The sequence below is a fragment of the Pelodiscus sinensis genome, chromosome 2, assembly GCF_052426305.1.
Source record: "Pelodiscus sinensis isolate ZL-2025 chromosome 2, ASM5242630v1, whole genome shotgun sequence".
Taxonomy (NCBI): Eukaryota; Metazoa; Chordata; order Testudines; family Trionychidae; genus Pelodiscus; species Pelodiscus sinensis.
The window spans coordinates 221,499,495-221,526,003 of NC_143053.1; the positions used below are offsets into that span (position 1 = coordinate 221,499,495).

The 26,509-nt window shown below is 46.3% G+C and overlaps 1 protein-coding gene across 2 annotated transcripts in view; it reads right to left on the reverse strand.

Moving 5' to 3' along the window:
• Positions 1–22,759, reverse strand: part of ST8SIA6 (ST8 alpha-N-acetyl-neuraminide alpha-2,8-sialyltransferase 6) — a 56,839-nt gene extending 34,080 nt beyond the window's left edge. Inside the window, exons 1-3 of one of the 2 annotated variants that reach the window (XM_014571733.4) lie at positions 22,517–22,759; positions 22,059–22,166; positions 7,550–7,645 (exon numbers count right to left, since the gene is read on the reverse strand). In XM_014571733.4, the coding sequence (XP_014427219.1) occupies positions 7,550–7,645; positions 22,059–22,166; positions 22,517–22,611 (299 nt within the window). In that variant the 5' untranslated portion in view covers positions 22,612–22,759. The remainder of the gene's footprint in view (positions 1–7,549; positions 7,646–22,058; positions 22,167–22,516) is intronic. The other variant, XM_006119495.5, reaches the window with a different exon arrangement.
• Between the last annotated feature and the right edge of the window lie 3,750 nt (positions 22,760–26,509).

Sequence of the window (26,509 nt, forward strand, 5' to 3'; positions counted from 1 at the left end):
GATTTTTCTCCCTAGGGTGTCTCTCATTTATGTACACAGGGCCCAAAAGGGCTTCCAGAACCAGAACAGCCAGGATGCAATGTCTATTAATATCCATGGGATGTTGGCAGTTTTCTGCTCTGGTATGATAGCAGCAGAGATACAGGCAGGAGTGGGTGATGAGAGGCTATAGGGAGAGTCAGGGAGAAGTTAGGGAAGGGAGACAGAAGTAGGGCTGTTCTTACCCATAAGCAGAATATGCAACTGTGTAGGGCACCCACAAATCTGAGATACCACAGGGTCTTAATATCTACCCATCAGACTCTTCCTATCCTTGTTCTAAGGCACTGCTTCCTCTGGAAAGGATCTAGATCCACGGTGTCCAACCAATTCTGAAGCAGTAGCCAGTATAGTGGCTACTGCTATAGCAAATTAGCCACACTCAACCAGCCAAAATAGCCACATGTGGCTAGTGGCTAGCATGTTGGACACCACGGATCTAGATAACATAAAAGTGGAAAAGCCTGCCAGACCTATTAGCAGAACATTGAACCTGTGAAAGAGCCACTCAAGTGGTAATAAAGCCATTTAACAGGCATTTGCTAACCCCAGGAATATACTGTCATTTTCTGAATATACTGTGTACTAGGGATGTTAAATATCAGTTAATTGAATAGTCGATTAACCTCATGAATTCTTATCAGTTAATCGGCTAGAGCAAGTGCACTCCAGCCCTACTCCCAAGGAATCCCCTGCCACTCCGCACTGCTGCCTCTGATACAGAGGTAGCAGCATGGGGTGCCAGCTAGGAGCTGGTCTGAAACGAGAGCCGGTTTAAAAACCAGCTTCCCTCACAGACCAGCTGCCAGTTGCCCTGAACTGCTGCCTCTGATACAGAGGCAGTAGCATAGGGTGGCAGCAGCCCCTGTCCGGGGCAGGAAGGGCTAAGCTCCCAGATCCTGCGTGAGCCAGAACTGAGCAGAGCTACCTGCCCACCTGGCTCCTAATACACTTTAAATGCAGAGTCGCAGTGGGGGTAGGTCCTACACCTGGCATGAGCCAGGACTGAGCTGGGCTGCTGGCCAGCCTGCTAAAAAATTTAATTGAAGGGGCAGGGGGAAATGGATGTAGTCTATAGTATTAAACTATAATCTTTTGCTTATTGATTAATTGACTCCACTTTTACATCCCTACTGTATACCTTATTTTTAAAGCAATTTTGAAACTATTTCATTAATACATTGCTGAAGATTATAAATCCAGACCTCTAAAAATCGTCATCCTTCCCCGGGGCTGCTGTCAGGCATAGGGACACTAGTTTAACTGTGTAGGGCCCCATAAATCCTAAGGACAAGCCTGGACAGAAGTAAACCCCACTTATAACACATTGAAGCTATGTCCCTACTTTCCAGCAGGCCCGTTCTTTTGGCAAGAATGCTAATGAGAGGCTGTGAAAACTTGTGGGAAAGAAATACAAAAAGAGAAGAAGCTGAGGGAAATGCAAGACAAGGGAAGGCTGCCTCATGCATTTCGATATTACAAAGCTGCCAAAAGAACCATCATTTTTTTAAACCTAAGGAAGTGCCGTCTGGGCTTGCTCTAGAATAAAGATGGAAATCTGCAAGCGAACCCAGCTCCTCGGGCTATTCATCGCCACCAAGGCATGCTTGGTATAATAATACGTAAATAGCGTTTTTTATTTTCAAAGTCTTTGGGCCAATATTAAACTAGCTAATTTATCCTGGTATCCATCAGCTCAGGGGGTTGAAGTGTCCTATACATTGCTGAAGGCAATCTGGAATGGCAGGACAATCACTGGTTACACATACTCCTTGCCAATCAGAGGTAGATTCAAAGGGCACCCAGCTATGGAAATTGAGTTGCAGAATTTACAGAGCAATGTAGTTTCCTGTTCCACAAACCCAGCTCCCCCTTTTATTATCTGCCACCCCCAATCTACCCCGTTCTTCTCTCCTCAGCCACAGTGATAAAATAGAGGGGAGGAGACATTCTTCCAAGCTTTGTCTATAAATAAAGCCCCAAAAACTTGAAATGCTGAAAGAAGTCACCAGGTTGTCCAGACCTTTGTCATTCAATCATCCCTCTTTTTTTTCCTGAGGCTACATCAACACTGCTTATTTCAGAATAAATGTACAATTTCAGAAGATATCTTCCAAAACAGCTTATTTTGAAATATCACATCTACACACCAAATGCGCATTGAAATGGCAAATAGCGCATCCACACTGATTGGATGCTAACTCACATTTAAGGCCACCCAGAACCATTTCAGGCAGGGCATCAGGCCAGCAGTTAGCCTCAAGCAGTGGCCACACAAATTATCTGAGGCTCTTGCTTAAAAGAAACCCCTTATACAGCTGTGTCTCAGGCTTTTTTCCTTTGCCTACCTCCTCAAGGGACAGCAACGCCTTTTCTTCTGCCTGCTGTGGTTGCCCTTGTCACAGCTTGCCAGCCATGGAGATGGAGCTACCTCTGGGCAGTCTATGGCTATTGCAGCTTCTGCTGCAACTCATACAGCAGTTTCTGCAGACTGCAGCCCAGGCCTTACAGGAACCCAAACCCCAGCTTCTCTGGGAGACCCTCCTTGGATCTCTGAGGGCATGGTTCATGCAGCTGGATCCCACCCACCCTCCCCTTCATACCATGCACTGCCAGTGCAGACTGGTGGGACTGAGTCGTCATGGAACCCTGACCACTGGGCATCTCTGTTCATCAACCTGGGGATACATCTCAACGGTCCTGAAGGCCATCATGGACCACCAGGGCTAGTTCACCGACATCTATGTCAGGTGGCTGGGGAAGGCACCCGACGCTGTGTCTTCCACAATTTGAGCATCTTCCAGAAGCTGCAAGCCTGAACTTTTTTCTCCCCAAATGCACCATGAGGGTCAAGGATGTGGACATGCCCATCTGCATGCTGGGGGATGCAGCCTAATCTCTTGTGCCTGGGCTCATGAAGCCATACGCCAGCCACCTCAACCACTCTTGGGAATGCTACGATGCCAGGATCAGCAGGGCCCGTAAGCTGCTAGAGGGTGCCTTCGGGCATTTGAAGGCGCGGTTCAGATGCCTCATCACCTGGCGGTACCTTGGGGGGTGCAACATGGTGGCTGCATCATGTGTGCTCCACAATATTTGTGAGCATAAGGGTGAGGCATTTCTGCCAGGAGTGCGGCAGAGACTGACTGCATGGGCAGGGCCTTTGAGCAGCCACGCATGACCGCCATCCGGCAGGCCCATCAGGGGGCCACGCACATCCAGGAGGCCCTGAGAGAGAGTTACTCATAGGGGCCCCAGTGACACTCTCCCCAGGGCCTCCCCCACTGGGGACTGTGCATCTCCCCTCACTGCCTTTCCTCCAGCAACCCTCCCCCCCCTTCCCTGCTGAGACAACAACAAAAAGTTTGTTTTGGAAAAGATAAAATCAGTTTCTTTTTATTTGGGGTCAAAATAACTGGGAAGGGACTGGGGAAAGAACCTGGGAGAGGGGAGGAGGGATGGGCATGAGGAGTGAGGAGAGACTCAGGGATGGGGCTGGGAGTGGTGATGATCGCACCACCCAGGATGCAAAGGCCATGGGAAAGGGTGGGTGTCAGGGGAGAAGCAGGAGGAGCCAGGAGCAGGAGCAGGAGCCACAGTGAGAGCAGGAGCAGGCATCATGCTGGCAATGAGGGACTGCACGGCCATGCACATGGTGCAACCCTGCTCCAGCAGCTCCCACCCGGTGTCTCGCCATAGCTGGATGTCATCCTGGAGCCTGCGGTCGATGGTCTGCTCCAGGGATCGGAATACCGTGAGGTGCTCCCTCTGGAAGAAGCCCGTGGGTCTCTGGTGCCTGCGGGTCCCTTGGGTTTGGGAGCTTGTTCTGAGTGGTGTCGACCACCCCACTTCTTGCAGCTGGTCCGGCTATGGAGAATGAAAAGAGAGACAGTCATCGCAGGGGTCATCTGTGAGCAGAGCGCGACAGTTCTCAGCTCTGGCAAAGGCAATGTTCTTGGAGAAAGGCCACGTGTACTCCAGACAGTGGGCCCATTCCTACAGGGACCTTGATGACCCCAGGGGTGGGGGAAGGGGAGGAAGAGAGGAGCCTCTCCATCCCTACATCCCAGGAACAAGCAGGCATGTGAAGGTGCCAGCCAGACTGGGAGCTTGTGGGCAGGAGGGGGGCCTCAGTGAGGCTGGGCTTCCCTCCATGCCACACATATTGTATCCCTAACTGCTTCAGGGCAAGGGGGCAGGGTGCGGGGGGAGGGAGGTGTGCAAGAGCAGCAGATGCTTCTGCACCCCGCTGCACTGTCCCTGGGAGCAGATGCAGCCCCAAGAGCATGGGAATGCCCATATGCCAGACTGCTGAGAGACAGTGTGTGTACTCTATGTCCCCAGCCTCCTCCTAGAGGTGGCTGGTGGAGGGAGGGTGTCCCACCCTGGGGTCCATGAGTATGACAGGCCTCTCCAGACACCCTGTGGCCAATAACACAAAGATCCTCTGGTGCAGCCTCCTGGTGCTGTATGGCCAGAAGCAATGCAGCACGTGCTCCCACATGCACAGGCTGCGGTCTAGGGTATTGTGCAGCAAGGGCTGAGCGAGGAGTGGCCAGCTACCACTTGCTACTCACCGCCTCCACCCCCTGCATAAAGGGAAGGTGATGGCACTCACATGACATTCCTTTCTCAGCCTCGGACACGTCCACAGCGAGGGGTACTGTCTCCAGGGTCAGGAGGGTGATTGTGCTGGCTTTGTCCGGCTCCTCCTCCTCTTCTCTATCCCCCGTGAGGTTGACGAAGGGCATTTCGAGCCCCAAGTCCATAACCAGGAGGGGTGAAGTGATTTGGCCCACTCCCCCAGGATGTGGTCCAGATCCTTGAAGTAAGGGAAGGTGTGGGGTTCTGCCCCAAAGCAGGAGCTACCCTCCCTGGCCCTGGCATATGCCTGGTAGAGCTCTTTAACCTTCATCTGCACCTGGGTGCAGATAGGTCCTTTATTGGCCAGGATCTCAGCCACCCGGCCATAGATGTCTGCATTGCTGGGTGTGGTGCAGAGATCCTGGAGGTTCGCCTCCTCTCCCCAGACCTCAGTGAGGTTCAGGATCTCTGCACCAGACCAGGAAGGCGCATGCCTCTTGGCCCTGGGCAGATTCCTGGGAGTTGTCTCATGGTTCCCTGGGAGCAGTGGAGGGCTGGGTGAGAGCAACAAAGTCACTTATTTTGCCAAATTGAGGCAGTGACAGATGCAGGGTGGCTCAGGGCCTCCTGCTTGCTACAAGCCTTTTCTCCTGAGGCTGCAGCTTTAAGGGCTCCAGGGGAGGGGGGCAGGGCGGGAATATAGAGTTTGGCTGAGTGTGGACAGAGCAGCCAGCACCTTAGGAAGGGCAGGAGGCTGCTTATTTTAAAATAACTGCAGCTGCCCTGTCTACACAGCCCCTATTTCAAAATAACTATTTTGGAACACGTGTTATTCCTCACAGAATGAGGTTTACAGATTTTGGAATAAGCTGCCCATTATTTTGTTATTATTTCAAAATAAGACTATTGCTATCCCATAGTTATTTTGGAATAATAGCCATTATTCTGAAATAACTTTGCTGTGTAGACATACCTTGAGGCTACGTCTAGACTGGCATGATTTTCCGCAAATGCTTTTAAATGGAAAAAAGTTTACCATTAAAAGCATTTGCGGAAAAGAGCATCTAGATTGGCACAGACGCTTTTGCGCAAAAGCACTTTTTGCGGAAAAGCGTCCATGCCAATCTAGATGTGCTTTTGCGCAAAAAAAGCCCCCATTGCCATTTTCGCGATTGGGGCTTTTTTGCACAAAACAAATCTGAGCTGTCTATACTGGCCCTTTTGCATAAAAGCTTTTGCCCAAACGGGAGCAGCATAGTATTTCCACAAGAAGCACTGATTTCTTAGGTTTCAGAGTGAACACACATGTGGTGAGTAATAAGGTCTATAGCAGTCTTGGTGCTATCGTGTTATGACAACTGAAGGCAGGGCCTAATGACACCGTATTGGTTTACATCCAACTGACTTTCTGAAGAAAACATTCAATCGTTAGGGTTAGTGACCAGACACTATGAACAGAAGAAGATTCTGAAGCATGTAGACAGGCAGAAAAAAAAAATCTCCAGAAAGAATACTTGCTAGGTCAACTGCATCTATTTAACCAGGGCTTTGCTACTCTCCCTTCTGATTACCAGCTAGAAGAGGAGGCAGTACTGACGCTGCAGTGCTTCTCCATCCACCAAGGGGTGAAGAGACGTGGCATACCAGTGGGAAGAAACAGAAAGGAGTGCAATTTTGAGGAGAGAACAACAAATAAGGAGTAGTGACTAAAGAGTCGAGAGAGTCAGTGCAGCAACAGGAATGGGTTCGCTTTTCCCTCCATGTCACTAAGTGCAGGGGACTGGAACAACCAAAAAGAAGGGTAGAGGAAAGGCTGAACAAACAGAGAAAACCCTAAAATTTAAGATAGATAGGAGATAAAAGGTACAACCAGAAGAAGGGAAAGAAGCCTTGCAGGAGTGGTAGAAGGAAAAAAAAACCCCAACACACATAAAACTTAGATGAAGCCATTTTATAAAGAATTAAAAGAGATTAAAAAACTGGAAAAAGCAGCGTCAAAGTTTGGACAAGGAGAGTGTGGGGCAGAGAAAAAAAAAAGTTTTAAAACTGATTGGTTGCCTGGCCTTTGATTGTGCAAAGATTAATCATTTATTATTATTTTATCTAATTTACATATTCATATCATTTGTCCCCCATGTACAAATAAGAGGCCATGGCCATGATCTTGCAGATATTTAAGTGTGTGCTTTCATAGTATGAGAAGTGGAGAGCTGGGATATGCATATTAAATAGACTACTTCTCCATTTCCTGCATAGAGAGAGGCAGAGGGGGCCAGGAACCTGAGCCAAGTTGATGTCAGAGTCTATATTCTGCCTACAGTGTCTACACTAGAAAATATATAGATTTTTTTCCTGCACTGCTGCAATTTCACCTTTGACAGCCCATAATGAAAGCTGTAATGTAGAGGAGTTGCTTGTGTTTTCACCATCATTTCTGTCTATGCAATGGAACAACAGATCTCCCGCAGGCAATATTTCAGTCACTAAGAGACAATTTCGTTTTTATACTAGGTCATTTCTAGACCTTTTCTGAAGAAAATCTACTTATTGTGGATTTGTACATTGCTTAGTAAGAATGTGAACTAATCAGAAAGGAAATTCTGAAGAAAAAATGTGCTTCTCAGAGTATCGAGTTTTTTTTTAAAAGGCCCTAGATTGAAGAAATAGAAGTCTCCCTTATCATTCTCAGCTGTTGAATGAGCAGCTTTCTTGCTCTAAATTAAAGAAAACAACAATTGTATATCAAGAATAAAACCAGTGAATGCTAAAGAAAAAAAAAAAACGCAGCCAAATACCAGCTGCACATTTTCAGTTCGCTCTTTTATGGTTTTGCATTAATGTCAATGGGAATTATGTGCAAAAGGTGAGCAGATGCTTTAGTCTTCTATTTAAAACAAACATAGCAGAAAGAAAACTAGACACCTACCTTTTCTTCTTGATAGATGAAGACCAAATATTGTCCTGCATTTCCTTACATTTTGAAGCCTGTTCAAGTTGGTAAATTGCATTTTTGTGAGTTGTTCTGTTGAAAAAAAAAAATAGATGAAAACTTTCAGAAAAGACAGAAAGCATTCTTACCAACCCCACAGTTAATTTGCTTTGACAATGAGATTAATAACTGCCACAGATTCTGGAAAAACATTATCAGTGGAGTCTGAATAATTTCTATTATGCAGTATCTCTGAAGGGGAGATTGTTGTTCTCTCCAGCAACGTATTTGATTTAACATAATATCGGTTCATATTATCAATTGCCTTGTGCCAATTCCAATGTAAATCAAAAATGAAATAAAGAAAGGAAATTGGAAGCAACTTCAACATTACATTTTGAAGATATATTAAAATATTTTAACAATAAAATATTTAGCAGAGAGTGGTTTTCCAAATCTGTTGCTAAAAAATGCAATATTTAGGAACAGTCTACACTCCAAAGAAAAATTGGATGACTGGAGGAGGGGGGGGGGGGGGAGGGAGACTAAGTAATTGGATGTGAAAATGTTCACTTGTAGGTTACTAGTTTTAATCTAATGACCCAAGATTAGTATTTCCCCTCATTTTCCTTTGATTTAGATGATGTATTAATAATATTGTCACCATAAAGAGCTGTTATCTTTGCCACTATCCAACCTCTCCCCCCCCTCCAATTCTAAGTATGCCTCCTGCTCTCATGTTCTTGGTTGAAGATAGACTCATTGGTACAGCTACACCAGTGGTTACCAATACCAGTAGATCTTGGAGCCTCTGACAGGTGATCCTGACTGGTTTGGCCAGGAAGCTATCAAGCGCTGGTACTTCAGTTGCCCTTCCACCCACTGTCATGCTGCTCCTGCCCTCTGCCTTAGAGCTGTCCTCCTGGGAGCCTGCTGTGCAGGGTGTGGGAGGAAAAAGAGGGGGGTGGTGATGTCAGCGTTTCCCTCCTCCCCCCAGTTCTATACCCTATCTCCACACAGAGAGAAGGGGGAAGAAGGGAGCCTAACCTGCCATGACTGGAGCAAATTTCTTTTTGGTAATTGCTGCTTCTGGAAGTGGCTGGCATGTCCCTGCAGCTCCTGAGAAAGGCGGAGCGGGGTGGGGGGGGGAGGTGTCTCCACATGGTGTCCTTACCTGCAGAGACCACTCCTGCAGTTCCCATTGATCAATAACGAGGAACAGTGGCCAGTAGAAGCTATGGGCTCAGTTCCTGTAGATGAGAGGCAGTACATAGAGCCATTGCTGTACATGCCAGATGCTTTCAGGAGTGGTGCAGGGCCAGGGCAGAAGCAAGCCTGCCTTAACTCCACCATCCAGAAGCCATCTCAGTTAAGTGGTGCCTTGCCAGAGCCTGCTTCCTGAAACCTGGCCTAGCTCTGAACCTGCTCCTGAGCAGAACCTCCTGTCCCAGACATGAGCCCCTCTGCATCCAAAAACTCATTCCCAGAGCTTGCACCTTGAATCCCCTCCTGGATCCTAATCCCCTGCCCTGGGCTAAGCCCACAGCCCCTCCCACACTCTGAACCCTTTGGCCCAAGATCAGAACCTGCATCCCAACCCCCTACTCCAGCCAGGTGAAAGCGAATGAGGTTCAGAGAGGAAGGGGGATGGAGTGAGCAAGGTGAGGCCTTGGAGAAGAGGTGGAGCAGGGGCAGGGATTCAGAAGGGGCAGGAAGAAGTGGGGCAAGGGTATTTAAGATCTACTTCAAACCCACATTGGACTTAAATTGAAAAAGTGATCTTGTGGTTTATAACAGTGGTCCCCAACCATTTGAGGTTGCCGGGCGCCAGGGGGCGTGGCCGTTCACCCGCCGGGCGCCAGGGGGCAGGGACACTTGCGCGCCCAGGGGCTGCCCCCCCATAGCTGCATGCCCGGGGGGCGGCCCCCCCGAAAGCCGCATGCCCGGGGGGGCGGGGCCCCCCATAGCCACATGCCCGGGGGGGCGGGGCCCCCTCCAAGCGCCGCGCGCCCGAGGCCGGCGCTCCCCCCGCCAAGCGCCGCACGCCCGAGGCCGGCGCTCTCCCTGTCAAGCGCCGCACGCCCGAGGCCGGCGCTCTCCCTTCCCTCCCCAAGCGCCGCGCACCCGGGGCCGGCGCCCCATGCAAGCTCACCACACCCAGAGCGCGGGCGGCCAATCCGCGGCGCTCCCAGGGCCGGCGCTCACCGTGCGCCATGTGCTCGGGGCCAGGCCAGCCCCGAGCACTTGGCGGGCGCATACAAATGCCCCCGCGGGTGCCATGGTGCCCGCGGGCACCGTGTTGGGGACCACGGGTTTAAAAGGTTGGAGACCACTGTGCTACACTGTGTTTTAACACCCACTGCAATGAGTCTCAGATATAGAGGCTGGAATTATGGGTGCACGGGATACAGTACTACCAGGGTTGCCAGATGGCTGAAAGAAAAATACTGAACACCGCCCTCCTCCCCCCCAAAAAAAACACTGGGAAAAAATTTTGTTGCAGGAAAAAAAAAGGGGGGGGGGGGGAAGGGTTTTGAGCAAAAAACAAAAACAAACAAAAAAACAAACAAACAAAACCCCTCCGAGAACCTGAATCACTGCTAGGGGTTACCAGGTAATTTTTTTTTAAATAAACACACAACCCGGACACACTTTGGGGGAGGGGGGGCGAACCAGCCTGGCTGGGAAGGGGGAGGCCTGGAAACAGCTAACGGAGGGGGTGGGGAAGATGGGGGGGACCAATGGGAAGCAGGGCTGGTCGTGGCAGGGGGGCAGGTGGAACAGGGCTGGCCGCGGTACATCGGGTGAGGGGAGGACCAGCTGGAAGGGAGTGGGGCTGGCCAGGAGGAAGGGGTAACGGGAAGCAGAGCTGGCAGGGCCAGGGAGAAGTGCAGTGGCGCTGGCCGGGAGAGACAAGGAAGAGGAACAGGCCAGTGGGAAGCAGAGCTGGGGGGGAGCGGGGTACAGGGGGGCTGGCCAGGGAAGACCAGGAGGGGAAGTGTGGGAGAACCGGCTGGCCGGGAAAGGGCGGGGGGGGGGGGAGAGGGCGACCAAATTGGCTGGCAGAGAGTGGGACTGACTTGAGCACTTGCTGCCTGTCCCACGCAGGCTCCCGGTGACGCATGAATGAGGAGGAGGCTTCCCCTCCTTCTCTCCCAACCAATTGAGGGCTCCCGGCAGCAATCGTGGCCCCGCCTCCCAGCTGGGACTCCCAGCCGCTCCCTCTGCCCCCGCCAGGCTTCCTTCCGGTGCGCAGCCGGAAAAAAAAATCAGAAAATACCGGACATTGCACGTGTCCGATATTTTATGTTTTTTTTTTTACCGGATAGAGCACGCAAATAACAGACTGTCCAGAACAATACCGGACACCTGGCAACCCGAAGTACTACCCCTGAGTTTGAAGTGGTTTCCAGCATATGCAGGGTTTATGCTTTTGGTCAGTGGCTTTCAGCACCCTTATTATAAAATTTATTCCAGCACAGCCTGGGCCTTCAGATGTGAACTCATGCAATGGCACTAAAGCCAGCTATGTTGACATTTGGACTCAGGTTCTGGAAAAAATAAACAAACCCCAAAACATGCCCAAGCTTCAAAGCCCAAGGTCCAGCCCATGCCTGGATGTCTACATAAGCTGTTCTTTGTCCTGTAGTATTATCCTGAGTCTGTAGGCCTGGGCTCTGAAACAGACTGTCATGAGTTTTCAGACACAGTATACATGTACCCTTTAAGAACAATGTCTTCCACTTAAAAAACAAACAGATACCTGAGGCAACGTCCTGACTTCAGGCTTCTTTCGGAAAAAGCTTTTCTGGAAGAGATCTTCTTTGGCCCTCACTGCCAAAGCGCATTGAAAAAGCGATCGGCTTTTTCGAAAGATAGCGTCCACACTGAATGGATGCTATCTTACATGTAAGTTGTGATTACTATGGATGGAGTGGTCACCAGGGAACCTGTGGTTTTTCCTCTTCTTTCAAAAGAACTTCCTCTGCCCTGTCCACACACACATTTTTCTGAAAGAGCTCTTTTGGAAAAAGGCTTCTTCCTCGTAGAAAGAGGTTTGCCAATGTCAGAAAACCCTCCCTGTTCTTTTGATTTGTTGTCAAAATAACACGGTTGCAGTGTGGACGTAAGTGAAGATTTTTCAGGAAAACGGCTGTTTTCCCAAAAGAAACTCTGTAGCATAGGCATAGCCAGAGTGAATTTATCAGACAATATCCTCCTGTCTTACCCATCTCTTGAAACATTTTTCCTACCTCTGACATGAGATTTTTTTTGTTTGTTTCATTGATCTTAATTCCTCATTCTCCACTCAGACGCTCCCCTCTCTCTTCATGGATTCAGCAGAATCCCACCAATATGTTCATATATTCAATGGACCCACTTTGGCTACAAAAGCCTGTTAACTTAAACACACTTAAAAAAAAAGTCTGACTGTAAATTCATTACCTGGCATTCTGGACCCTAAATTATATATGTTTAGTGTCATTGAATGTAATCAGAGGCCTAAGTGAAGATATTCCTATCCCAGCATAGAAAACCAGCCTAAACACAAATGACTCTTCAAAAGAGTTATCTTCTGCCATGGGGCAGGCCAAGACCTCTCTCAATAAGCAACTGGAAAGAGAAAGTATTCTTCTCACCTACTGATATTGCATGAATTAATTATACGAATATCCTTTTCAACAGACAGAGTGAGAGCCAAATGTTTAGTTGGTGTAAATCAGCATCTCTGGCCCTTTGAGTGCAGTTTGTTTACCTCTACACCAAAACTCACTGTGCAAGAGAGAATCTTTACTTTAGAGACTATGTAGCGCTGATACTCAGAACATACTTGCACAAATTGATTTTTATGTTAGTGCTTCTTTAGGAAGAGCGGCAAACAAATGTAAGGGCAGCAGGTTTTCAGGGCACTGAACACAGTACAGCATGTATACAAGTGGTAATAAATATTCTGTCTATACAATTTAAACACACAGCTTTACCTTTTCTTGATCTGAGTGGGTTTAAACACATTTTAGGAATAAATAGGGGTCCCTTTGTCCTGTCCCTCAAGCAAACTCTGCACACACACGCATAAGCAGTTTTCGTTAGCCCAGATTTCTGGATGTAGACATTTTTCACAACACAACCACCATGACACCGCAAAAAAAAAAAAAAAAAAAAAAAAAAAAAAAGGTCAAATACTCTGGCCCTCGCTTTTGTTTCTGTTGCTCCAGCTACTGCTGTGATTGCTAAACATTTATTCTTATACTACAGCAGGTCAAAGCACAAATGAGAACACAGGTTAAGATTAATAATATTATTTCTCTCCAAGATGATTTTTATATAATCAGCCACATGCATGCCACTAATGCAAACACTCCTGGCTTATAACCAAAAATATGGGACTGGAGGGAAAAGTGAAAAGGAACGGTGAAAAGGACAGACAGATCTTTGAATATTCAGTACAACCTTGCAATTCATCCATGTGCTGGGATGTCAATGACAAAACATGAAAGAAAACAGTCAGAAATATTAGAACACTTACAGCATATGGGGTGTGGGGGAAGCTGCTTCTCCAGAAAGAATGAAGGGGAGCACGTTACAACTGGGAGATATATTTCCCAGCTTCACTAGACACACACAAGCTAGCTCTACTCAAGGTAGTGCACTAAAATTAGTAGTGTGGCCATGGCAGCACAGGCAGCAGCTCAGACTTGTCACTCAAGTAGATACTCAGGGGGTCAGGCACAGTTGTACTCAGGCAGGCTAGCCAATGCCGCCATCCATGTACACTGCTATTTAGCATATTAGATAGATCAAAGTAGCTCATTCAAAGCTAATGCAGGTTTGTCTACCTGAGCAGGAAATTATATGCCCAGCTGCGGCATAGACTTGCCCCAAGTTGTTACTCTACCTCTGTAAGGGAGCACTTTTTAGGCAGACATATATCATTTGTATGCATAGGCATGCCAAGCACGCTCCACAGTAGCCTCAGAGTTCAAAATATGCTAAAAGTGATTTCTAAATCCAGTAAACAGAAAAACACACATGGCCACAGATGATCCAACAGCAGCTGTTCCTTTTTACAGCTGATTTTATACATTGGGCCCATCCTCATTACTCACCGAGAGTTGTTTTTTAGTGATATACAAAAGTCAATGGCACTAATCTATTGTCCTTTGCATTAGTTGGTTTCCATGCAAAGTAAGACTGGTTCAAAGTCAGAGTTACAGAGCCAGCTAATACACTGCCATCGCCTGGTACTCAAAGGCTTGTTTGAACAGGCTTTCAATATGCACTGCTGTCCTGCTAGATTTCCTGTTCAGAAGAGTCACCCTCTTCCAGGAAGAGCCAGTCAGAAAGCTAATCAGACATGACACCATTTCAAGTAGACTGACCATCAGAGGCACATCCCATCATAACATTAACACACCACCATGCAAGATGTGATGTTCTTCCAGGGAGTGAACTTCAGGTCTATACACAGAACCACAAAAGGTCTGAGCGCTATATAGTTTCAACCTCTGTGGCCTTTGCGCTAAGACTCTGCGAAGGCCACAGACTTATGCTTGGGTGAAGAGCCACCCCCACAAAACCAATTTCAGCACTGCATCATTTCCTGGTGCTAGTGTATTGTATGAAGCTCACTGGCCCCAGCAAAAGCTTTTTGACTAAGCCAGTGGCTTGCTTTCAGTTTAATCACACCTGGACCAAATGAAAGAAATTTCCTCTAAAATGACAGAATGAGGTTTTACTTTTAGCCATATAATCTACACTCACACTAAGGCACCAAAGATACCTCTTCTGCAGGTATTTTTTTCATAAACCATGATTTCAAAGTTCATGGGCTCTACAAAACTTAAAAACAATGGAAGTCTAAAGGGCCCAAAGGCAATTTGCTTGTATAGCAGTGACTCTGCTTGTCATGGAATACCTAAAAATTACTCCTGTTTTACCAGAGATACCTTAAATAGTGATGGAACAAGAAGGTTTAGACTGGAATAACTAAGGTTTTCAAGTGGTATTACAAGTTTCTTTTGCACTAACCAAAGATATGCAGATTTCTGAATTGAACAATTTAATCAGCCAAGTTAATATCTCATGGTGTAACAAATATCTAAAAATTGTTTGGCCAAGTGAATAAAGATCTCTGGCAAACATTTAGAACTGTGCAAAAACAACTTTTCTGATGAACTGGAAACTAGGCAACAATCAAGTTGGTTTCATCCAGGACTAGGGCCAAGTTTCACAAACTTTTCAACTAAAACTATGGTTTAGGAAAGAAACTATGAAATATCTAAATGTTTTAAACTTAACCACAAGACACTTCAGAATTTCAGCTGAGGTGAGCTTCCCATGGAGAAAGCACCTATGGGGAAAAGTTAGTGAGCGCAGAGCATACATTAGAGTTGATTTCTCCCACTGCTCCCTTCCCTTGTGCCTATCAATTCCTCCCAGCACTTCTAGAGCACTGCAAACAGCTAATTCACAACATTCAAGTTCCAGAAGGTAGGGGGAAGAAGCAGGGTGGAGTAGAGCCTCCTGCAGAAAGATGTGGGGGGGCAAGGCCTGAAGTACTGAGGAGAGGTTAGCATGCCCAGCAAAATGAGAAGTCTGCACTTATGTTTCAAATCTTATATCAAATCTCAAAGACAAATTCAATCAGCATAAAACAATTTATATAGTCACATCATTTTTCCTAGAGCTTTCAGACCAAATTCTTTATCCCTGGTGTAGTGTCAAGAACTTGACCCTACGTATTTTAAATTATAAACCCATTAGAAGATTAGCATTACATATGCTGTATTTTTAGTGGTTTGCTCATCCACATCTCATTCACAGAAGAGAGACAAAATTTCTCTGGTTTGCTGATGAGCATGTAATGTGCCATTTTATCAAGTATCTTACTTTTAAAAAAGAAAACTAAACAAACCAAACACATCTACAGCTAGGCCAGTAACCCTATCAAAGGAGAAAAGTAGGTTGGCTTAGCATGATTTGATCTTCACAAAGCTATAGTTGTTATTTATCATCTTATTAGTTTCTAAGTGCTTAAAAACTGACAGTTTAATCATTTTTCCAGTGTCTTTACAAATATCAAAGTCAGACTGACTAGTTTATAATTCCCCAGGACTTTTGTTCCCCTTGGGGGGGGGGGGGGGGGAGAGAGATACTACACTTGGCCTTCTTTAGTCCTTTGGGACATGACCCCATCCTCCAGGGCTCCTTGAAGTTAATCACTAATGGCTCGGTGATTGCTTCAGATATTCTCTTAATTACCTTAAGATGAATTTCATCAGGCACTGCTCATGTGACTATATCTAACTTATCAACATATTCTTAAATCTCTTCTTTTTCTGTTCTGGCAAAAAAAAGAGGTTTACAGGATCTTTTGAAAAAGGCTTTTCTTTTCAAAAGAACTGCATCTAGACCACGGTTTCACTTTCAAGATAGCGTTTTTTTAAAAGAATGCATGACACAATTATGTAAATGAAGTGTGGGAAATTCAAATCCCGGCTTCATTTGCAATGTCGATATGTCTAATTTACATCCCTCTTTCGAAAGAGGGATGTAGTTTAAACATACCCTAAGGGTGGCTGTGAACAAAAAGGTGAGAATACCTAAAATGGAAAATTACTTATTTGTAATGAGAAAGCCATTCCCATTTCTGGTTCAGACCCATTCTGATGGTGACTTTCAAGTCTGTAACTGTGTCCAGGAAGGTATTCTTCCACAGGTTTTTGTATGTTACTATTCTTGATGTTGGATTTGTGTTCATATAGTCTGTTGCACAGACACAGTCCATCTTGTCCAATGTGCATGGCAGAGGATCATTGCTGTCACATGATGGCAAATATCACATTAATAGATGTGCAAGGAATGAGCCTCTTATGGTATGGCTGATGTAGTTAGGTCCTATGATGGTATCACTGGGTAAATGTGTGGACGCAGTTGATAACAGGGTTTGTTGAAGGACTGGTTCCTGGGTTAGTATTTCTGTTGGGTGTGTGGTTGTTGCTCTTAACATATGTATATAGCCTCTTTGTACTGCCTTTTATATCCTTGCTAGGTATAACACATTTTGTGTCTTAGCACTTCTGTTTTACTCCCTACGTGGATGTGCTATTCTTTTGACCTTGTCCTTAGCAATCCATCCATGTTTCCACTCTTTGTAGGATTCCCTTTGTATTTTCACATCATTGAAGAGTTCCTGATGGACTCATATTGGCCTCTTACCATTCTTCCTGTCTCTCCTTTGTATCAGGATAGTTTGCTCTTGTGCCTTTAATATTGCCTCTAAGAAACTATAAACTCTTGAAATCCTTTATTTCTTCATTTTCTTCTTATGGCAGCTTACCCAGCACTTCTGAGTCTGCTTTTTTGAAATCTATTTTCCTTATTCTGCTGCTCTTACTCCTTCCATTCCTGAGAATAATGAAATCTATCATTTCATGGTCAGTTTCAAACAAGTTGTCTTCTGCCTTCAGATTCACAAACAATTCTTCCCTTTTGGATAAAAATAAGTCTAAACTGGCTGCCTTGGTGATTACTTCTTCTGGGTACTGAAACAGAAGCTGTCCCCAGTACATTAACTCCAAGAACTTACTAGACATTTTGTCATATTACTTTGTCAATAGACAGCTAAGTAGTTAAAGCCTCTCATTACTACCAGGTCATGTGTTTTGCATAGTTCTGTTATTTGTCCTAGAAATGACTCATCCCTCTCCTCCTCTTGGTTTGGTCGTCGATAATAGACCTCTGCCAGAAATCACCCATTTCTCTATTTTTATCTTAACCCAGAGACTCCACTAACCTGCCTCCTACCTCCTTCTGGTCTTCAGGATGACCATATATATATTGCTGATGTACCTAGCAACATCTCCTCCTTTTTCCTTCCTGTCATATTTGAACAAGCTGCACTTCTCTATACCGGAGTTCCAGTCATGAGAGGTCTCCCACCAAGTCATATTTTAGCTTAGTACTAATAGTTCCCCTGCTGCCCATTTCTTCCCAAAAATGCAAGCTGTAGGGGGAAAACAGACACCACTCACTTCTTCCTGTCGGGCTTTCTTGGAGAGGTATACACAAGCCAAATTCCTAGCAAGTTAAGACCAGGACCTGGGTAAAAGCCTCCAGGGTCAGGATACCTGTCTGAACTGGTCCCTTGCAGATCCAGGCAGAGGAATAGCTAGCTATAGTGTTGCTAGTGTGCCATTTTCCTCCCATTGAGAGTTCTCCCTTGTAGAGTACCTGCAAGTTAAGGGGGAGAAAAACCCATACACCCTCTTTCCAGCCATTGGTGAGCTTAGCTGGTTAATTCCTCTAGTCTCCCATGTGCCTTCATCTTACCAGTGACTGGCAACCTCCCTGCTTTCTAAGGCCTGGGCCTTCACACAGCTGGCATTGGTGACTCACCCCCTTTCACTCAGCCCCTGCTGATCAGTGGCCTGTCCAAAAAACTCCACTTCTCACAATTCAGTAGTCCTACTCAAAATCACTTAACTGCAGTGCAACCTAGCCCAGCCAGCAACGAAGCCTACATTTCAAATATGGCAAACAGAGCAAACCAGCCCAGTATTCCACCAAACTCAGTGGAATGTTCCCAGTCTTCCCCTCTCCCATCCTAGGTCTATGTAGCAGAGAATTAGTGACAATATATAATTATTTAACCCCCTCAATTAATCAATGGAAATAAGATAGAGGTGCACCTGCTGACTAACTTAGTCTCTGATGCTTTCGTCTTCATACTACTGCATACGTGCCTCTCTCTACCAGATTTGGCTACTGAAAACTGGCAAGCTCTTTGTTAACATTCTTGTGTATTATCTTCTCCCTAGTAGACACATTTAATTTTAAATCTTTCATGGTATGTTAGCTGGGTTATTAGAAACCAATAATCCACTCTTCCATAGTAAAGGTGTTATTAAACTGTTAACTCTGCTACCAATTTAAGTGAATTAGATAATGAGAATGCATTGATGTTTTTAAGGTTCATGACACTTTGATTAATAAGACAATATACAATCTAAATGCTTTGTGAAATGGACTGTAAAAGCTACTTTGTAAAACCACAGGAGCAACTATTTGACTTAGAATATTAATCATGGCAACTGTGTACAGATCTTTCACTACTTACTCAGGCAAAATTCCCATGAAACTTTAGATTGCATAAGTAACATTACATCAGATCACAAATATCCTTAAACTCAGTGGCACTTCGAAATTATTTGGTAGTTCTGTCACATTGAACCAGTGTCATATTTAGGATCAATATTTTTTCCTTTGTAAAATCCATAAACTAGTCAGAGAACAGTATTTACAGTCAACTAGACTAGTGAAGAGAATATAATAAGGCAATAATAATGAAATGGTATTATAGCAGCACACACTCGACAGAATGACAGGCAACAATTTTGCTTTGGGTAAGTGGGCTGGAATAAGCGGAGAAACCCTTCATTGGTGTCAGAACATAAATGGGTTCTTGCAGTAGCTTGCTATAGAACATCTCTTCATTTAGACCGCGGACACATGAGGTATGTCCTGGAACTACTCTTCAAGTGTGTCTGCATATATAATTTAGGAAGGACATTACAAACCGTTAAAACAGTAACAAAATTAGTCAACCAGGGTGGCAGCTCTACTGATCTGAGCTGCAGTTTATTATTTGTATTACTAGGTAGTGATTCATAATCTTAGTAATCACCCACCAATACAATATTTTTGCAGACAAAAAAAACTATTATTATCACAGTATACTTATTCCCTAGTCCTGATCTGCTATTGTGGAAGATAAAAAAAGGAGAATACAAGACTGATACACTCTATTAATTAACTCTAAGTTATCCTCACTGCAAACATCTCTTTCTCTGTATTTAGTCACAGCTCTTCTAACACTAACTCCAATTACCTGACCAACACAACAATGCAGGTAATGTTAGCTACAAAACAGACTTTTCTCTTGAAGAGATAATGATGCTTACGATAAAGAAAATATTAAGAGGTACTTTAAAATTGGTGCCACAAAGCGAGTGGTAACTGGCTAACTCTTCATTTGTATTGCTGCCCTGTTATTTCCATTAACCTAAATCTCTCCATGAGACGTTTTTTGAGAAAGTTGTCTTCCCCTCTACTTGCATGGCCTGATCTTATTTATCTGCTTCTTATTCTAGCTGGTCTTTAAAGCCAGATTATTGACACTTAGAAAGGAAGGGGTTGGTATGAGATAGTGGGCGTGGGGTGGGGATGTCTGACTAATAGCAATGGAATGATGACTTTAGTAATGAAGAATTGTAAGGACGATTTCCCTGATGTTCTGCTAACAATAAGATATATTAAGCTCTGAAATACTCTCCCAAGAGAAGTGGCAGAAGCCCCATTGCTTGAGACTGCAAAAACAAGATCAGGCAAAGCACTAGAAAGTGTCCTGTAGGCAATAATTCTGCATTTTTAGGGAGATGGACTGAGGTATGGAAAAATCTAAAGATTAGATTACTACTTTCTATACTCGTGCAAAAAATGAAATGGGAAGATGAGTCCACAGTAAGTGTATGCTGGCCTTTTAAAACTGAGGCAGAGAGTCTCCAGGTATATTATATTACAAAGACAGTTGTGAATCTCCCCAAATGTCTGGGAAAAGCTGCATGCCTGTTGTAGGCTGTGCCTGCTGTATTCCTGCAAAAGCTGGATCACCAGCAGATATCTGGGCAAGGAACAAACCTCAGGGAAGGTCATTTTCTGTTTTGAGGCTTAACTCAATCATTTAGTTTGGTTGCCTTTTGGATCTTGCCACCAGACTTCTGGGGAAGGATACGAGTTCTCCAGGGCTGGGGTATGCCTAAGACAGACCCACATGCACCTTTGGTGAGAGGCCATAAGATTTGTTTTTAGATGAAAAACTCCATCAACATAACCCTCTAGCAACAGCAGTTGGCTGCATCCACTATACATGAGGTCCCTAGCAATGATCTTACTTCATCTGAGGGACAGCCCACCGACACTTGCCTTATAACTGAGATTAAAAACCTGACACTTATCTTCACATCCCCATCACATGCCTCCTGCTCCCTCTATGTCTTTGCTCTGTTTGCAACTGTGCTAATAGCAGGTTAAAATGGACAACTCTCCCATTTTCTGAAGCACTCTCTGGGTCTGCCAACATTTCCAATTCAATGTGACTCCATTGCTCAGCACATAGAGCTGAGTGGCAGGAAAGCACAACACAGAAACTAGAGGGGAGACAATGTAAGGAGAAGGGGAAACAAAACTGAGTACGTAACAGAATAGAGAAGAGATAAAGACAATAAATACATAAATCTCAAACAGAGGACATACTGAGAAAGCACTTACTAGCAATTGAGAACAGGAAGGAGTGAGAAAGCAGATTCAGAAAGACCACAGAAAATGCAATCAGAGGACAAGGACACAAAAAGTTCACAACAAATGTGTCAAACTGTTAACATTACATTTTTTGGTGCATCTAAACATAAGGCAATTGGAACATCTAAATTTTGAGCTGGGGATGCCTTAGTAAGGGATATCAAATTGTCCATATTTACAATTAATATTAGGAGTCTCTAATTTTGTATTGATGGGAGGAGTCATTTGTAGTTTGAAACAAAACAAAAAAATTAGTTAGACCCTTTGGATGAAATCCTGACCCCAACTGAAGTCAATGAGAGTTTTGCCACTGACTTCAATGTGACCCGGATTTCACACTTCAAGCTTAAAAGCCAATTAATTGTTAAACTCTGTCTAAGTCATTGTGTGGCTCTTTGGTCACTACCTGTTGATATAAAATAATCAGAACAGCTACAATGTTAATATGGCTAGATTAAATAAAATAAATTGGGGGGGAATCTAGTTAATTTTTTAAAGATTAATATATCAGTTCTGCTCCCTTTACCCATGGTGAGCAGTACCTTATATTGTGAGCAGTCTGGAATAATAGAGAGTGGCAAAATATGGTTCTAGGTTATAAACATCAAGCCTTGCACTTAGGAAATGACTTTTCCTCTATAGCTTGTTTTATTGACTATACCCTTATTAAACACTATAATCTAAATTAATGGGCATGGTAACAAAATGACTCAGAGTTTGATCTTTGGGATTAAATCCTGAGACTAATGTTGAAGAAGATGCTACTCAGTGTGAGTAAGGGATTTCAGGATCTGGCTCTATGCTTTCAGGGAGAAATCCACATTATGAACAAAGTGTGCAGAGAGGAAAACAGTAAAGGAACAGCGTTTGGACAGGCCCACATTTTTGAAGAAAATGCTCAGAACAAATACTACAGCGTTCTTCGCTGTGCGAGACAAACCCAGCCCGGATTGACATTTGGTGATACCGAGTACGGAGTTATCCTTTGATTACACTGCAAGCCAATTTTCTGGTTCCAATATGCCTTCAACATCCCTTTTGATCAAAGCTTCATAGGAAGCAAAGGGTAACTATAGCGGATTCTTGCTGTGCAGAGCATTCATACCACAACGCTATTAACACTAGATAGGAAATCAGTAGCCTCTACCTGTTCCCCGGGTGAGTGGCAAGCTGCACAAAGGCTACAGGGGCTCGGAGTATCCTGAACCCTTTGGGTGTGACATCAGTAGCTGCTTCGGTCTCCTCCTGCCAGCTCCTGGGAAGCAAGAAGGTAGACAAAGTTGTCAAACACTGTAATGAACGTTACGGTGCGTGAGCCGGTCCCGCTCCATGAATCATTAATACTCTGCAAAGCCTGCGAGCCAGAATCGCCCGGCAGAAGCAGAGCGAGCGCGGTGCCGCGGCGGCTGCTGTGCACAAGGGAGGAGGGAGTCGCGCTCCTTGTTTTCCAGCGGCATGGCCGAGGCTGGGCTCTCTGCTCTCCGGAATCCCAGCATCTCGTGGCCCGGAGTCCGCCGGCCAGGGAGCAGGAGCCGCCACGCTGCTGCCAGCCCCGCCTAGAGCTCGGAGCTGGCTTCGGCCGCGCCCCGCCGCGAGGCTCGGTACCTGGTGCGCAGGGCCCCGCGCGCCGCGAGCCGGAGCAGGCACGCGAAGAGCAGCAGGCTGCTGAGCGCCGCGGGGAAGGCGATGCCCGCCCGCATCTCTTGCCGGCTCCGAGCAGCTGCGCGGCGCGTCTGAGCGGGAGCAGCGCCCGCTGCCGCTAAGCCGGCCCCATAGTATTTAAGGGGGCAGGAGGGGGAGGGGTGAGAGCAGCCACAGGGGCTCTGCTCCGCCCCTCCCAGTTCCGGTGCGGGGGGGCCCAGTGCTGCCACCACCCCACCCCACTCCACCTCCGCTGCTGACATCCCAAGCCCCCTCCCCTCCCCCCCCAGCCTGAAGCATCCGCCTTTCTCTCCTGGAGTCACCGGGGGCTGCAGAGCCCCAGCTCCCCTGGGCAGGCAGCAGCCCCCTGCTCTGCAAGGGGCGGTGCCCCTACACGCCTGCCAGCGGGGGGAGCTGGGGTGAGCAGGGGGGAGAGCTGCCCCTGGCGATGGCTCCCCGCCTCCTCCCCCTCAAGGTGTTTCATGCTCTGCCTGCTGGGTGCTAACATGGCAGGACTCTAAGTGGCTGGCATCCTGCCAGGTGCTCCCCCCCCCCCATGGAAGCGCCTCCCCTCAGACTCCCTCTTTATTTTTTTCAAATCCAGCGCTGCCTTGGGAGCACAGACACAGCCCTGTGCAGGGCTCCTGTGTTGCCCACATGCTCACTGCCACTAACCAGGACCCCTCCAACCGGCATGTTCATCCAGCACCCAGTACAGGCTGGCACCGTGCCTCCCCTCTCCCAGCCCCTCTGCCCTGCTCCCTTCTCTGGTAGGATTCCCACTCTTGTTCCCTCTCACCCTCCCTCCTTGCATCTTGCCTCAGAGGCAGGAAGCTTCCCCCCCTCCCCCCCCAAGTCTGAACTCAGCCCTCTCTGGCCTGGCAAAGTTTCCCTCCCAGGAAACAGTCTTGGTTCCTCAGCCCATCAGTCCCTGGGAGGGTGCTGGCAGGGACGCCTTCCTGTCTGCCTTGCCTTTGCCATCATCTCTTAGCTGTCCTTACTGCTGCCTCTGCCTTCCCATTGCTTTGGGGGTACCCAGGAGAAGTCTTGTATTCTAATTCCCCTTCGGAGCCGGATTGTTTGATTTTTGCTGTGGCCCAGTGTCTGAGCATAGTGTGTCAGGTATGCCAGACCCTGACAAAAGCAGCCTTCAGTTTCTCGATCACAGTTCTTGCCTCAGTGTCCTCTTGATAGTCCACCTTTTAGAAATGGAAGTAGTAACCTACTGAGCCTCCATGGTTGCTGTCATGAGCAGTGAATAGATCTGTTCTCACTTTTTTCCAAGATTGGGTGGGGATTTCATGGGGTTGTAGAATCTCCTAAATCTGTAGTTAATCACTCTACTCTTTGCAGACCTCACAGTGTTGTGTCCACTCTTACTTTGGCATTCCTGCCTGGCCAAGAATCATAGAATCATAGAATAATAGGACTGGAAGGGACCTCGAGAGGTCATCGAGTCCAGCCCCCCGCCCTCAAGGCAGGATCAAGCTCCGTCTACACCATCCCTGACAGATGTCTATCTAACCTGTTCTTAAATATCTCCAGAGAGGGAGATTCCACCACCTCCCTTGGCAATTTATTCCAATATTTGACCACCCTGACAGTTAGGAATTTTTTCCTAATGTCCAATCTAAACCTCCCCTGCTGCACTTTAAGCCCATTACTCCTTGTCCTGTCCTCAGAAACCAAGAGGAACAATTTTTCTCCTTCCTCCTTGTGACACCCTTTTAGATATTTGAAAACCGCTATCATGTCCCCCCTTAATCTTCTTTTTTCCAAACTAATGCCAAAACATGTCTGCCCTTACCTCAGGAATGTGTCTATATTTAGGTGTGAAGTATGTATCTGTCTCATGATGTAAGCCCTTTCATTTGCGGGGAGTCCACAGTTCTGTCCACTTGAAAAAAATCCCATCTTGCACACACAGCTCCTCCCTCCTGCAGTGGTAGGGGATAACCTCCCCTGGCACTTGCTCCTTGCAATCTGGTCAACCCTACAGTGTGAATCATTTTACTGCCCTTTTGTGTCCCATCTTGTTGGATTGCTTGGTGCCTTCCATCAGAGATGCCAAGTAATTGTCACATGTGGCTAGATACTCTTTCCTGTTCCACAGAGCCATCTGTGTTGTGCTCAGGAAGTATGACCTGCCCAGTGTTTCTGGCCACAGAAGAGAGAGACTGTGCAGGTAGTATCTTATGCCTACAGCACAGTGCTGCAGTCTCAACAGCACACATTATAGTTTCTTGGTGCATTCAGCAGTGGCTTGTTCATGTTGCCATCTAATGGCTTGTGATCAGACTGCACATATACCCTGTGCCCAGATTTGAACTGATGGAATTGTTCCATTACAAAGAGCACAGCCAGGAACTCCTCTTCTAGCAGAACATTTCCCCGTTCTGGGTCTGTCAAGGCTTTACTAGCAAATGCTGTGAGCTGCAGGTGACATCAGTGCAGCTCCTAAGCTTCCTTCGGAGCATCACACTGTATCTCTAGCATTTAGGACCAGTGTCTGGCTTATGTTTTTTTTTACTCCTTTCAAGTGTTTATTCTTAGGTCGCTGACCATTCCCAGGCTGCTTCATATAGGGTGTTAACTATCTCAGAGGTTCATAGGCTGCTTACAGGTGTATGCAGAATTTGGAAAGATAGTTACCCATCCCTGGACTCCCTTCACCCCCTTTGGTCTGTCCTTAATGTCTCAGTTTGTCAAGGTTCTGCCAAAGTCCCTTGTAGTCAATAGATATCTAGCATAGGGAACCTCAGGTTCCTCAACTTCACCTTGCCTATATTCAGCTTAACACACTACTCCTAGCACCTGGGGAGCCGTTGTCACAACTTGATAGCATGGTCCTGGATCAGTGGTGGGAAACCTGAAGGCTGAGGGTCTCATGCAGCCCATTGGGGTTCTGTGTGTGGCCCAGAAGACATTTTGTTTATACCTGCTCAAACACAGGGTTGCCAGATTCTGCCAGATTTTCACCCAGGTCATTTTTTTCCTACTGGTAAGCGACACGCACGTAAAGCAATGACAAGTGAACGAGGTGCGTGCTGATTGCACACAATATTGTCTGAGTCGTGCACTCCCTCTGCGTCCACTCGAAGTGTTGCTACACCTCAGTCAGCACCACTACCATCCAAGTTCTAGGTACACAAGCACAGCCAACAAAACTACCCTATCTCAGGTGACCATCTTGGTTACAGTCTTACGGCCCTCTGAGATGAATGAGGGCCACCCATGCAGCCCACCCAATAGCCTAGGTTCCCCTCACAGTCCTGGATCAATATATCCTTGCCATCATTGTAACAGGGTGGTCTACCTCCTTAAGGCCAGTGGCCCTGAGACCAGACATCCCTGTTTGAGTGTCAGATACAGATGGGAAGGAGTCCAATGCAGCTTATGAAGGGCTGCGAGAGCTTATTTGGGAGAAGAACTACAGGAGGCAGGTTGACTCCTGTGCCAGGCTGGAGAGAAAGATCTCTACACTGTGGCAGAAGACCTAGCTTAGGGTAAAAGACGGAGTTCATAAGTGAAGTTTCTGAAGAATAACCTTATTACATTTGAAGAATAAACTACATTCTGAAGGCAGGCCTGAATGGATTTGGGGCATGGTGTTAGTCCTTCTTATATAAGGGCTGGGAAATAGGCCATCGGGCCTGCAATCTTCTGCAATTGTCATCAGCTGTGGTCTTGATGCCTGGTGTCTCTCTAATGCCTGGCACAGTACTCACTAACTTATCAGATGTTTAATGCTTATAATAAATTACCTTACTATTAAGAGAATTATTTACAAAGGTGCTGCAAATGCAATTTGCATTCAGGCCAAGTGCCAACAGAGTGACTTCTGACTCTAAACTTTTCCCTTCAGCAGCCTGTGCTCCTCCCTTCAAGTTTCATACAAGTTGCACAAGAAAGTGTCTCTGGGACAGATGTATCTTCAGATGTATTCATGGTATCTGC